The sequence below is a fragment of the Geospiza fortis genome, unplaced genomic scaffold, assembly GCF_000277835.1.
Source record: "Geospiza fortis unplaced genomic scaffold, GeoFor_1.0 scaffold138, whole genome shotgun sequence".
In the NCBI taxonomy this organism is placed as follows: domain Eukaryota; kingdom Metazoa; phylum Chordata; class Aves; order Passeriformes; family Thraupidae; genus Geospiza; species Geospiza fortis.
Window position 1 is genome coordinate 970,604 of NW_005054307.1, and position 14,019 is coordinate 984,622.

Sequence of the window (14,019 nt, forward strand, 5' to 3'; positions counted from 1 at the left end):
CTGGAGGCTGAGCAGCTTTAATAGCAGCTCTGGTGAAAAAGACTGGGGTCTTGCTTGGCAATCTGCTCTACATGAGCCAGCAGTGTGCTCTGGCAGGAAAAAAAGGCCAACAGCATCCTGGGCTGAAATAATAAGGATCCTGCTACTGGTTATTCTCCTCTGCAAGGCATTTATTAGACAGCATATGTAAACCTGGATCCAGTTTTGTACCACCAACTGCATGAAAGATGAAGATAAACCTTGTCAAGGATATGCAGAAAGATTCTGCCAAGAGTCAAAAGCTGGAGCAACTGACCCATAAGGAAAACCAAGAGGAGTTGGGCTTGATTAGCCCAGGGAAGAGATGTGTCAGGAAGAACGTAAAGGAAATTGTTGAGGGGTTGGAAGAAGGAGGCAAGATTTTAATTGGGGGAAGAAAATGTAAACTGGAACAGGGAAGGTTCTGTCTGGATTCAAGGACAAAAGAAAAAGAAACTCTGAAGATAATTTAACATTTAATTAGGTTACTGAGACAAGTAATGGAAACCCTTTCCTGGAAGGTTTTCAAGACCCAACTGGACGAAGTCCTGAACAATGTGGTCTGAATTCAGTGTTAAATCTGCTCTGAGCAGGACATTGGACTAAGGACCTCCCAAGGCCATTTCCAAATTGGATGTTTCTGTATTTAAACACTATTAACAAATTTGGAGTAAGTTAGGAAACAGGAAACCCATTTCTCTTTAAATAATTGAAGAAAACATTGATTTCTCCATTTTAAAAAGCCTTCTTTGGAAAAAGTCAAAATACCATGCCCTCACAGCCAAGAAAGAGAGTTTCATAAAGATGAGAGGAAGACAAACAGGCAAGAAATTGCTAGGTTTTAGAGCATCATTCTGTTACCCAAATGCAATCTCAGAACTGTAGCTAATGTGGTACCTGTGAAACGTGCTCACTCTGGTACAGGCAGTAACTGATTTTAGCTGTTGCTGTCATGACTGTTGCCTTTGCTTCCTTTTCAATTTGGTGGATATTGCCAATCTAAGAGACCTTCTTTCAGTAAGAGCCCAGGGGTCAGCCTTCTGTCCTTGAGGATAGGTTCATTGTGGTGGATGGCTGCTTCAGAGGTTCCTGCACCCTGCTCTCTCTCTGCCATCCACAACAGAAACATATGGGATATATTTTTCCCTGCACAGCTTTAGTACAGATGTCCACAGAGCACACTTCCATATCTGAGCTGGTCAACCTCCATCAAAGTGCCTCATTATCAGTGGAAATACAAAATCTTGAGATCTCTGCAAACCTATTTTAGACTTCTTTATTGGAAGGCACCTAATCAGAGTGCATTTGCCAGAGGGAAAATCCCCATGACATTTGCATCGTGCTCATATTGGAGCAGGGGTTTTCATCCCACCTGGAATAAAAATGCATGGTCAGTTGTGCTGGGGCATCCATATAGCACTCCCATGCAATTTATGGCTGCTGGTAAGCTAAGCTAGAATTAAATCTACATGCAAGAGAAGGGGAAAGTATTTGTAAGCCACCAGCCTTCCCTTGCTTGGTCCAGGTCCCACTGATGATGGGCTCTGCCCATTACCCTGCAGTAACACCACACTGCAGACCTTGCTCAGCCTTTGATGCAGTTTGTGCTCCTATGACAAACAGCAGACATTCTTTTCAACAAGTTTCCAAAAGTTCACTGATTTCCTTTTCATCATGGAAATGCAACGTGGTAGAAGCTGAACAGAACACCAGGGTTGTTGCAACCCACACAGCACCACAAACCACGCTTCCTGGCACATCACACCAAAATCTTTCAGCCAAATACCAGTTACAATATTTTACATATATATGCAAAAATAACATATTTTTCGTTCAATCAAGGGAAAAAGATGAAGTCACTGGAATCTCTAACATCATCCTTTGTGCAGCATCACCATCATAAATAACAAAGAACTGTCAGGTTACACCTGTCTACTGAGACACCTCACTAATTCAAGCAAAAGGTTATCCTTTATTCTGAAAAATAAAAAAAAAGCATATGTGGGAATGTACCACAGCTGGAAGTTATTATGCAGGCCTTGGAAATGATTGTCAGGAGAATATCAGTTAAACAAGTGTATGGTGATAGCTAGGGCATATAATAGATTCACTAAGGTTAGCTTCAGTATTGGTAACACAGAATTTTGTGTTTCAGAAGTCTAGATCCTTGGGCTTAAAATCTGTTAAGTAGGTTTTGGGTCTGGGGCTTTTTTTTTTTTTTTGAGAACTAACGTTTTGATGTTATTTTGATGTACGTGCTAAAGAAGAATGCAGATATAATGAGCTCTTCCAAAGATGTGACTGGAAAGATATCTAAGGAAACTAACATCAGCTGATGGGAGCCAATCTCCTAGGGTGTCTTTATCTGGCACCTCCCATCCGGATCTCATCTGGCTTCTCCAGATGGTGACTTAGAGTAGACTTAATCCACATGTTTGCAGTCATTTCTGCTCCTCTCCATTGCCTGAAGAAGTGGCTTTAGGGAGACCAACTGCTTTAGGCTAGCCATAGCCTGAGTGAATACTCCTAGAGAGGAAAATGCAAGATATTCCAGTTTTCCCCACTGGCCTGAAGGCCAGCTCATCCACATCTTATAAAGATTGTATAAGATGGAAAAGGCAGTCACATAGAAATGTCTTTTCTCAGGGCCCAGTGACAGATATTTCTGCTCAAAGTTTGAGCCTCAGAATTTGGAAACAATTCTGGAAGATAAAAGATGTGGATGACACAGGATAGATCATATTAAGATTAATCATTAGTAACCAGTACATAAAAAAAAAAATCTGTAAAATAGGCAAATGTGACTCAGGGAGAAGTAAGACAACATATTGTCAGCGACTCAGTAGCTGCACAGGCCCATGTGTGGGACCATATCTGTAACACAATGGTACACCTCTGAGCAGGAATTCTGAACTCCTGCCAGGATAGATGGAGAAAAGGGCACTAGATCTGGTAAAGGAAGAAGCTCAAAATCCTTTCTTTGTTCCATCCAAAAGAAAGAAGATCCGGCTGAGATATGATTTCCCTGGAGACATACTTGAGAGCAAGAGAGACAGAGAGAGAGAAGCAGTATTTGGGGCAATGCTGGCAAAAGAACACTTGATCAGAAGTTGCCAAGTGTAAGTTCAGGCTAGTTAAATCAGAGTTTCTCCAAAGGAGTCAGTTTCAAAGGCAGGCTTGAGAAAGAAGAATAGCAAAATTCCTAAGTCATTTTAATGCATATACAAGCAGGATATTATGCTGTGGCTGCCTCCAGGAGTGGAGGACAGAACTTGATGACTCAGTTCTATGTTTCTGTCTGTGTCCTATTAATCCTTGGCTTTATAAAAGCAACAGCAAGAAAATACTGTAGCTAGAAGCTAATCTCAAACTAAATTTTTTTTCTGCATCAATTATGTGGGCTATAAATGTAGCAACAAAATAGCAAAAGGTTATGCTTGGCCAGGCTAAAAATATATTCCACACTAAAAGCAAACTGTTACTCAGTGGAAGCCATACTGTGATAGTTACCAGTTTTTAATGGCCATGCAGATAAAGAAAAGCAAGACCTCGGATACCTGTCAGCATTTCAAGATAGTCCCATGTATTTTTACATCTTTGCCACCTCTATCGTGGTGCCACTCAAAGTGAAATTGTTTTCAGTTAGGTGATGCTAACTTCACCCTGCTTCTCAGATGTGAATCGCCAAAGGAGGCCGTAGCAAGCCATAGTTTTTGTTTGCTTAGGTTTTATAAATATTATTGTTCAAGTTTTCTGAATATACTAGGTATATAAATAAATATATAATACTGAATATAAAAAATATCTGTCTGAACTGCAGTGAATGAGCTCAGCTTTAGGGGAACAGCTGATCACCACCAAAGGTGTTAATGCAGGCACCTCAGGCTGCAGCTCAATGAGCTGCTCAGGTGAACAGCTCTGCTTTGAGATGGCCAAAGCTGAAGCCTTGCTGTAGCTACAGCAGCATGGTCTGCTCCATCAGTGAGTAATGGTCTGCTAGAGCCCCTTTTTAGCAACTGGCTGCTGGAGATAAACATTACTGCAGCATGACATGTCCACATCAGAAGAGAGGCTTGTCTGGCTTCTTCAGGAGAAGTCTGCCTGGACACGTGCCAGACACCTCAGTCCCAGCAGAGACACTCAAGAACATGCCTAACTTTAAGCACATGAGCGGTCCTGTGGACATTAGTGGGGTTGCTAATGTGCCTAAAGTGAAATATGTATCGAGCGCTGTGCTGGAATGGGACCAAGGACTCAGAAGCTTGCAGGATCAAGGTTTGGCCAAAGAACAGAGAGTACAAAGGGAGACAAAAGCTGAGAGATACCGAGTTGCTCTCATGCCCTCTTGCGTCAGTCCTTCAAGGAAGCAAGCCCCGGAATAAACCCTCAATGTAGCAAAAGGAATACCTGTGCAGAAAGCCAAAACACTGCTATTCATTTTGCAGCACACAATGTCTTTTTCTTTTTAGATGGCATTACATTTTAAAGCAGATATTGTGATGTCACTGCAGGAAAACATTGCAAAAACATTGCAGCAACAGGATTTCTTTCAACAGAGGCCTGGTTGACTCACTCCCACAGCTGCAGCAAAGTAGTCCAATGTGTTTCTGGAGAGCATTCTTGCTTGTGAAGTCTTTATTGGGACACTCTGACTGCAGGGAAATGCAGCCGCTTTTCATTTCTTGCGGCAGTCAGAAAGTTTCATTGAATATTTCTGAGCTCTCAATCTCTTCCAAAACACATGCTGAATTTCCTGGCTCTCTTCCTTAAAATCTGGTCTGGGTTTCTACCCCTGTCACCTCTCAAATTACTTGCACATATATTTAAAAGAAAAAAAAATTACTTTTTCAAATTTGATTTTATTTGTTTTTTTCAAGCTTTGTGGATTTTTATGTGCACTCATTTTTATGTTTATATTATCTGTATTCTGAACTTATCACTAGAACACAGCAAAGCTGAAACAGAAAGATTTGTCCTTTTGCTATTAGTAATGCAACACTGCCAACTAGAGGCACTGGTAATGATCAAATTTTTGTCGTGGACCACATGGATAAACTTCAATGGATTGCATACCTATAAATATTAAAAAATCATATTTCCACTAGAGGAATCCCACCCAAGTCCTTAAACTACAGTCGTAGTTACATCTCATTTCCTTCAGTACATCATTTATTGAATCCAAGCACCACATCACACCATCCAGAAGTAAATAAAATCTAGTCAGATAGCAAATTACTTTGGGTTCCTCAAAGAGTTATGAAGACACTTAAACAGCTTTTGGAACACCTCCACAAGAGGTATTTTTTAACACCTCCACAAGATATTGCAAGTATTTTTAAAAAATGAAAATTGTAACTTTCACAGCAAACTAAATTCTAACTATTTTCTAAACTCATAATTTCAATAAGGCTTCATAACTTATTATTTCTAAAGAAATCACAGTCTATTCAGGTGGTCTAAAACGCAATTTTTGTAAAGGTTTTCAGCTCTGTAAGGTGGCATACACTTCGAGGACGATGTTTGTTCACAGCTGAAAAAGCAATACTGAAAATAGAGAAAACATGTCCTTGACCAGAAAGCTCAGCTACTGCCTGTCCCATGTGGTTCCCTGACGTGTCTGTGGTTGCTAATTCCCTGTGTGAGAGGGGCCAGAGCAGAGCTGTGGGTGTTTGTGCTCCAGCACAGAGCAGGGCTGCCTGGGCTCCCCTCCTGCTCCCTGCCCTGCCTGTGATGGTCAGGCACAGCAGCCCAAGCTGGGCACTGCATGCAGCAGGAGGAAGCTGGAACAGAGGACAGGGACCTTCTGCAGGTCCTCAGGTCAGCCCAGGTCCAGCAAAGCCTTGGGGAAAGGCCCCTCTGTTGTACCCCTCTTCTGGGCTGGCAGTGAGTGCCCTGGGCTGCACCAGCAGCTTGGGAGGCTGGAGGGCTTCCCAGGCTTCCTCTGGCGTGGCTAGAACCACACTGTAAGAGAAAGATCTGCTGGTAGAAGAGAAAGAAGAGAAAGTCCTGCCTGCCAGGGCTCTCACAGCATTAAATAAACAGTCCAGAACAGTTCGTACTTTTGGACTGAAGGAAGGAGCCAACAACATCTAGAGCTGGTTTCCTTTTATTTACCAAAACACATTTATTCCTTAAATCTCAGCAAAATCTATGAAAAATAATAAATTACTTTTTTCCACTTACAGTCTTCAAAGCTTTGTATCTATAAAAAGTTCTGGGAAATCCAAGAAGCCTAGAGGGCAGGAAAATAATCTTGTTGAGAAGTGGGAGCCAATAGACAGTAGTGACTCACGGAGGCACAGAGCTGCAGAGCAGCTGAGAGTGAGGTGTCAATGAAGCCTGGAACCAAGTTTGCCAGGGGCTGTACCACAGGGCAGTTTAAGGATGGAGGGGCCAGCTTCCAAAAAATGCAGAGGAAACCTTGGAGGAGTTGGAGGTGACAGTAGTAGAAGAAGTTAAAGGCTTAGAAGTGAAAACACGGACATTAGCCTGTTTGCAGCCAGTACAAACCACTGCAAAAAGTAATTCAGTAAATGTTTTCCCAGTTAGATTATTATGCTTATGTTCCATAACAATGTCTTTACAGGAATACAAAGCTAAAAATGTGCAATGGTGGAGCAAAAGCAAACAATTGGCATGCAGATAACACTGGAGTAGTTTGTTCACTTGAGCAGTACCTAGAGCTCTGCTTTTAGGGAAGGGGATGGGGGGAAAGTACATCTGCTGTGAATCAGCTTCTAGGACTGGAAGAATTATTTCCACAATTATGACTATTTTGAAAGACACACACACAGAAACAAATCACCATGTCATATCTAGATTTCTTTAAATTACTTTATTGAAATTATCCAGAAATTGATTTTTGGCTGTCAGTCAAGACATAAGCCCAATGGACATTTGCAGGGTTTTTCCACTTATTCCTTTTACTGTTTGGCAGTGAAAGCTAATGCTCAGCACTCTAAGCCCCAGAAGTAGTTCTCTGCTCTGGTACCATGTGCTGCTTGAATGTGCACTGAGATCCAGACTCAGTCCACACCAAATACCAGTGTTAGGAGCCAAAAGTTACCAGTGTTAGGAGCCAAAAGTTCCTCCCATCCATGAAAATATGTGTTCTGCAAAGTTTTCCCATATTGTTTACTGTAAATTGTTTTGGGCATTTGTGGTGGTGCATCTCCCCCCTCCAGGCCACACTATGACCTCTCTTTGTGATCTCCTAATTAATTTTGTATTGATTTGCAGAGGCACATTGGTCACATGTAAAAGTCTTTGGCAGAATTGCCAATAGAGGTTGCAGGACTGGTGCTGAACTGCAGCTGTCACTGGAGCTGTGATCTCATCTCTTGCTCACACAGGAGCTAAGGCAGAGCTGGGCAGAGGAACAGTTTCATCAGCAACCTCACTTGTGCAGCATTCTGTAAAGTAATATTTTAAAGTCAGTCTCACTTTTCATAAATAGGCTACACATATGAATACTTACCTAGATCTGCTGCTGCATGACTCAGACAAAAGCAGCAGTTTGAGATTCCAAATGCCAGTTATTCTGCAACATCTTTCTCTCTCTAGAAGTCTGTCTTTGACACATATTTTATTGCTGCCTTATTCTGCCCTACTTTTAGATAGTTATTACATTTCCTATTTTTGACTTAGATTTAACTGTGTATACACAGTTAACCCGTAGCTGTATCTCCAAAACTGATCTTTAGAGTGGAGGAGAAAAATGGAAAAACTTTCCACCACCATGACCCTGCAGACTAAGCTGACTGAGCTCAATGAGTGGGAGCACACTGGTTCAATGAGGAGTGCAGAAGCGTGTGCTCTACATTGCAGAGATTGAATTGAATGTTTGGCTGGTAACTGCTGCTGCACAGGTCACTGGTTTGACTGCCAGGCAGCACAGATTGTGCCTGGGATGGAGCTCTGGCTTCACACTCCACTCATGTGTGGATGTTGAGCAGAAGAAATCAAGGATGGGCAGCTGATCAGATCCCCTTAGCAAGCAGGGACTGAGTAGGAATACTGAAGGCATCCAGCTTGGTTTTACACATTATTACAGTCATTTTCTTTCAGCATTAAACCTTAACAATGTCTTTTTGACCAGGGCTGCCAATATCTCTAGCAAAACTGACAAAGGTTGAAATTCTGACCTTCAAATATAGAGATAAACTGCTGAACATGATCCTGCTAAAGGGAACTCTCAGGTAGCTCAGCACTAATTGCAGTCTATTTGATAGAATGTCTACCCCTTTACACCTTACAATAATAAACTTGTGCCATGAAAAACACAATATCTCCGAACTTAAGAACACAATATCTCAAAAATATTTCCGTAATTTTGGAAAAATTCAATATTTTTGAGAACAGTAACCATACAGTCCATATAAACAAAGACATGGGAGAAGAAGAAGCAAAAGAGGATTGCTTCTGATTCTCCTGCAGAAGCTATTCAACGAGGAGGTAAAAGGTGATCCAGTTCATTCCTTCTTTATGCAAAGGTGATGAATAAAGGACTTTGCTTGTATTCATCAAGTTCAGTAAAATTATATCAAGCATCATATCCGAAAAAACAGGTATTTTAAAACTATAACTCCCAGCAGCAATAATCAGGTAGTTTAAACCATAGTTTTTAAATGAATAATTTTATTTCCCTCTCAAAAAAAAGAAAGTTTGTTTTATTTGTTAATTACACTTCTCTACACAAAGTAACCCTTGTGTCTTCTTATTAGGTTCATTCCTATCTTCAAGCACCAGTGAACTCTGCCATTCTTTGGGAACAAAAGCACCTCCAGTTCCAGCTTTCATTGGTGGTTTCTTTTTTCACTGGACATAAGCCAGACTCAGACTGTTCAAGGGGGTGTTAGCAGACACACACAAGACACTATTTATTTCCAGTCCTCATACAAGACACCTGATACAAGCTAAGATGAAGAGAAATGCAAGGATTCAGTGTATAAGCATGGGAACTTGCAAAAGAAAAAGTTGGAGGTGAGGCAGGAAAGCAAGGGGGAGGGTGGAAACACATCATTTTGGTTTTCAGCTCAAAGGTTCCTCTCATTTTTTCCCAGGTGAATGTGCTGTTGCTGCTACACAGAGGCCTGCGCAGCTCAGGTGTTCTGTGCTTAAATCACTGATTTTTAACCAACAAATTCCAGGAAAAGGACCTTCAATCAGGAGAACTGGTCGCTGCTGGTGAGCAAGTATTTCTCATTCTTAACTCTCCTTTAGTAAAGCACCAAGGTTTTGTTCACAAATGCCTTACAAGCCTAGGTATACAAAAAGACAAGTAATAGATGCATAGAGATTAGCTAGCAAATGTTTGTTCTGGCAGGGAATTGAAGGCAACCTATGTGTTCTTGGCTGTCCTTTTTTAATCTGAATCAATTAAATAATATTGGAATATGCAGCATCAGAAATATGGAATATTATATTTAAACTGCCTCCCGTCGCAGTTCCAAATCCCTCTTAATTTTCTATAGGATAATCAATTAATAAGCTTCAGATGATTTTACCTGTGATTTAAAGAGATTAACATTTTGATTTTTTTATTAATATATCTTGAAAGACTTCTTTCTACTACAAAATTACAATTTATTCTTTCCTAGCTTTTGCATATTCTAATGTACAACTTCTTCTCCAGCCACCTGAATAGAATGAATTTCTCTAATTGAGATTGCCAGTTATTAGAAATGGAGTGTTAATTTGTTAGCAAGAAATTTAACTGCTAACAGTGATTCTGTGATATGAAGAGAGCCATTAAAACAGTACTTTTCATGCCTCTCACTCCTAAAATACATGAAGCATTTTCTTTTGCCAGTGCTCAGGGTTGCACTTCCATACTAACATCAATTTTAAATGCAAGTTAGAGATTCTCTTTATCAGTACAGGCACAAATCTCTTGGGGATATTATTTTTTTTTTTTGGCGGGGCAGGGGTGGAGGGTCATTGTTATTATTGTTCATCTGGTTTGGGCTGTTTTTTATTCAAGTTAAAGTAATTTCTCAGTGGGGCATCCTGAAGCTCAACCTCTGAAAAGTGGAATCTCCAGTAAGATGACTGATAGGTATTCTGACCTACATGCATTACATTTTTTAACTCAGTTGAAGCCATCTGATATCCACCTGAGTATCAGATTTTTAATGCCTAGAAGTGATTGTACTGGAATAAAGTAAAATTATCAATTAAAAACAATTTGGCTTTGTAATGCTTTTTCTCAAATCTTGCTTTTGTTCTCTGACTTTTATCAAGGTAAGAAGTTACTGAATTTCTTATAATGATCTTGGTCAGGAAGAGAATACTGAACCAGCCAGAAACTCAGAAGAATTGTTTTATTCAGGAGTTGAGCTGAAATTCAGTGTAAAATATGCAATGAAGAGTGGGAATTTTTTTAAGTAGAGACTTAAAAAATCACTGCAATTTCAAAATTTTGGATGGATCAGTCAATTTAAAGAGTATTATACTTGGGACAAATTCTTGCCAATCTTCCTACTTAACTAAGAAGGATATTATGATACATTTTTTGACAAAAAAGCTCCAATGTAAAAAGAAATAAAAATCCTATGCTCTTACATATCACTGAAATTAAAAAACCTGGAGCAGTGTCTTGAAATTGCTGTGATCCAGTATTACAGCATTGTACTAGTTCATGAGAATCACATGAGAACCATACCCCACAGCTTCATTTTGACTGCTGAAAGTAGCATTGCACTGTAAAATTAAGCACCTCCAGTTGGCATTTTCCTCACAAAGGCAAGCATTTCTAGAAAAAAAACAGAAGTGTCTCTGAAGTACAGATTGTTAGGATGCCACCAACATATTGATTTATGCTGCACCAAGCGACAAATCCATGTGACTAAAGCTATTTCTTTGTTTTCCAGTTTCCTTGCATTGGAAGGGAAATAATGCTCCATTCTACACTGGCCTTGTCCCTCCTGCTAATTGCAGTCACTTCCAACCTTGCCATGGCAATTAAAAAGGAAAAACGAGCACCTCAGACACTGTCAAGAGGTACTGTATGTTCACTGAATGTAGTTACCTCCTTACCTCACCATATAGAGCAGCAAATATGTTTATTTTGAATGTGCATTTATAGAATGTGTATCTATATACATGCACACACATCTATATTTATAAAACATACATAGAATGCGCATATACACTTACTGAGGTGCGTTTTCTTTAGTGTTAGGTGATGCTGTAATTAATATATGTTCTCATTTCACATCATTTGACTCCATCAGTTTATTAAGCATATGACTGAGAGCTTCATGTAACCTGAATATTTTATATAACTCATAGTGATCTAACAGAAGAAAATAACCTAAACTGAGTGTCTCAAATCAGGATTACATGTAGGACTATCAGTGAAAAAATATTCTTTCACAGGCCATTTGAAAGATATGTTCTTATTATGACCTACCATAACATCAGTTTATGGAACGTATTTTCTGCAGACTCATTTTTGTACACAGAACAGTTTGAACCACTGGTGGGGTTTCCTGCATGACTTTTTTTTTTTTTTGCTTTTCATCAGATCTCCACTGCAAAGCATGACTGTGTGTAATTCACTTCCCTATGGTGCATAATTTTCAACCTGAATGTTAAATAAAGATCTTGTTTTAATTTATTTATATCTAATCAATCCTTAGAAACATATGCAGAAAACAAGCTTAGCAAGCTCTTTTTCCCTTCCCCATCTTTCTCCTCCTTTTGGGACTTTTCAACAACAACAAAAAAAACCCGTCCATCTCTCTTCCTAACCTCTTCTGCAGGCCGTGTATTGCCTGCAGATCCCACGGGATCTGAGTTCTCCCTATCCTGGCAAAATTGCACATCTCTCAGATGTTCCATCTGAGCCTAATTGCCCAGAGATCGTTTGACAAATCATACACCACCTGGACTAGCCTAAGAGAAATTTCAAAACACTTTTTGCAAGCAGTGTCCCTGGGGAAAGGTTATTATCAATCTGAGACATGTTGCCTAGTTTGCCTAGATCAGGATTTATTTTTTCCCAGTAAGCCTAAATGGTCAAAATAGATAACAAAATCTTTTACATTATGTTAGATGTGGGGAAAAAAAAAACAAACAAAAAAAACCCCAAAAAAAACCAACAAAAAAAACCAACACCAAGTAAACTACATAGTCAGAGAAAACAGACGTAACTTTTCTAATTCGGATTTCAGGCCTATTGGGATGCCTTGAGCACTACACCTGTAATTTTCACAGAACAAGGGAAAATGCTTAAACATGCTGCAAAATGCCCCCAAAATACTGACTCGTGTGTGCAGTTACCTGCATCAGGAGCTGCCAGCAGCCAGGGCTGGGAAGGCACTGGTCAGCATGCCAGAGTCCCACCATCGCCCAGACAGACCTGTGCACTGGAAGAAGACATGATCTAGAAGCATCACAAGCAATTGTCCTGTGAGAAATCCAACAGCAAATCTGGGCTGGGCAAAGCACTGTCCAGACAGCGCAGAAGAAGCAGAGTTTTAACCTGGTCCAGGTCTGGAAACTGTTCCACAATTCCCATGAGAATTTTAGAACAATTGTCATGAATGGAGCCACACTGCCTAGGATACAGGGATCTACTATGCAAGGGCTGGCATCCTTGGGACCTGAACGCATAAAACCAAGTGGACAATTTTCTTTTTGAGATCTGCATATCCCCAGCTATGGATGAGCTATGGAGCTGATGTTTGGCAAGATTTTGTTTCAGTGGAGATTTTTATTTAACAACCATTCCTTTACTGAATTCTTTAAATGAAGGGCTTGCAACTTCAGGGATTGAAGTTACTTTGGAGTTAAGTGTATATCCCAAGACTGTTCTAATGACATTCATATTAAAGCTGATCTTATTTGAGCTGTTATATTTTATTTTTCTCTTGTTATATGCCAGCTTCTCTTTAAGTCCCAGGCTCTACATGAAATACTGAGCAGACAATATGAAGATAGAAAGGACTTGGTTGCTGATTTAGGGACCACTGAGCATTTAGAAAGATAACTAACAGTCTGTCAAAGGACTTGAACTGGATATACAACCAGCTGATATTTTTGGAGGAGTTGGGCTCTTTGGTTGAGATTTTTTAACCTTTTAGTGTATCTATCAGGGGATGTGAAATTAGCATATCCACAACTTTAGAGAACCTTCAACTAAAAACCCCAAATCTTATTTGCATACAAAAGTTAATACACAAAAACAAAAAAGAAAAAAAGAAAAAAAGGTATTTGTTATGAGTTACTTGCCTGGCCAGCAGCTAGTCCTTTTGTTTTATTTCTAGGGTGGGGAGATGAAATTACATGGGTACAGACTTATGAAGAAGGGCTTTATCAAGCAAAGAAAAGGTAAGACATTAAAAAGGAGCATGAAGACAAAGTTGTTTCTTGGTCTTGCTGGAATACACAATAATGAGACAGAGCAAAGAAACACCATGAGAGCTGATCTGCAGACCACCCAGTTAAATAAAACAGACTCTGTCTATAAACAAAAGGACTTCTAGGACTCATGACTCTGAAGTAACATCATGGGCCAATAATGTAATGCTGTCATTTCTTTGCCACAAAGGAGGTGTTGTCATTTAAATCATCAATCATAAATAGATACCATAAATTTTTAAACTACATCTATTGTGTTTTAATATCATGTACTTCTGATTACTTCCTTGAAATCTGTTACATTTACTCTTGCATGGTGATCTAGTGTCTTTGATGTTTCCCCCAACACTTTATTAGTTGGAATATGTTCATGATATATTTTCTCACTATCTTGATAGAAATGGAAGTTTTAAGCTGTCTTTTCTGAGACTCAGCTGCAAATATATTTGAGAATTCATAACAATACTTATTTAAATATCTTTTACAGTTTATTGTAGATCATAAAAGTGTAGCATAAGCTGTTGCTCAATTGAAGGCAAATTATTTGTAAAACAAAAGACAATTAATTTCATGTACCCTGTGTGAAAATGCTTAGAAATGAAAACTCCTGATATTGAAAGCAGATGCAGCATTAAT

General features: G+C 39.6%; 1 protein-coding gene across 3 annotated transcripts in view; it reads left to right on the forward strand.

Annotated features, from left to right (window-relative positions):
* Nucleotides 1–8,949: 8,949 nt before the first annotated feature.
* The window catches only part of AGR3 (anterior gradient 3, protein disulphide isomerase family member), a 10,011-nt gene continuing 4,941 nt past the window's right edge, over nt 8,950–14,019 (forward strand). For 2 of the 3 annotated variants that reach the window (XM_005418542.2, XM_031066744.1), the window contains exons 1-4: nt 8,950–9,000; nt 9,081–9,204; nt 10,890–11,019; nt 13,290–13,353. In XM_005418542.2, coding sequence (XP_005418599.1) covers nt 10,914–11,019; nt 13,290–13,353 — 170 coding nt within the window. In that variant the 5' untranslated portion in view covers nt 8,950–9,000; nt 9,081–9,204; nt 10,890–10,913. Of the gene's footprint in view, nt 9,001–9,061; nt 9,205–10,889; nt 11,020–13,289; nt 13,354–14,019 lie in introns of those variants that run through there. The other variant, XM_031066743.1, reaches the window with a different exon arrangement.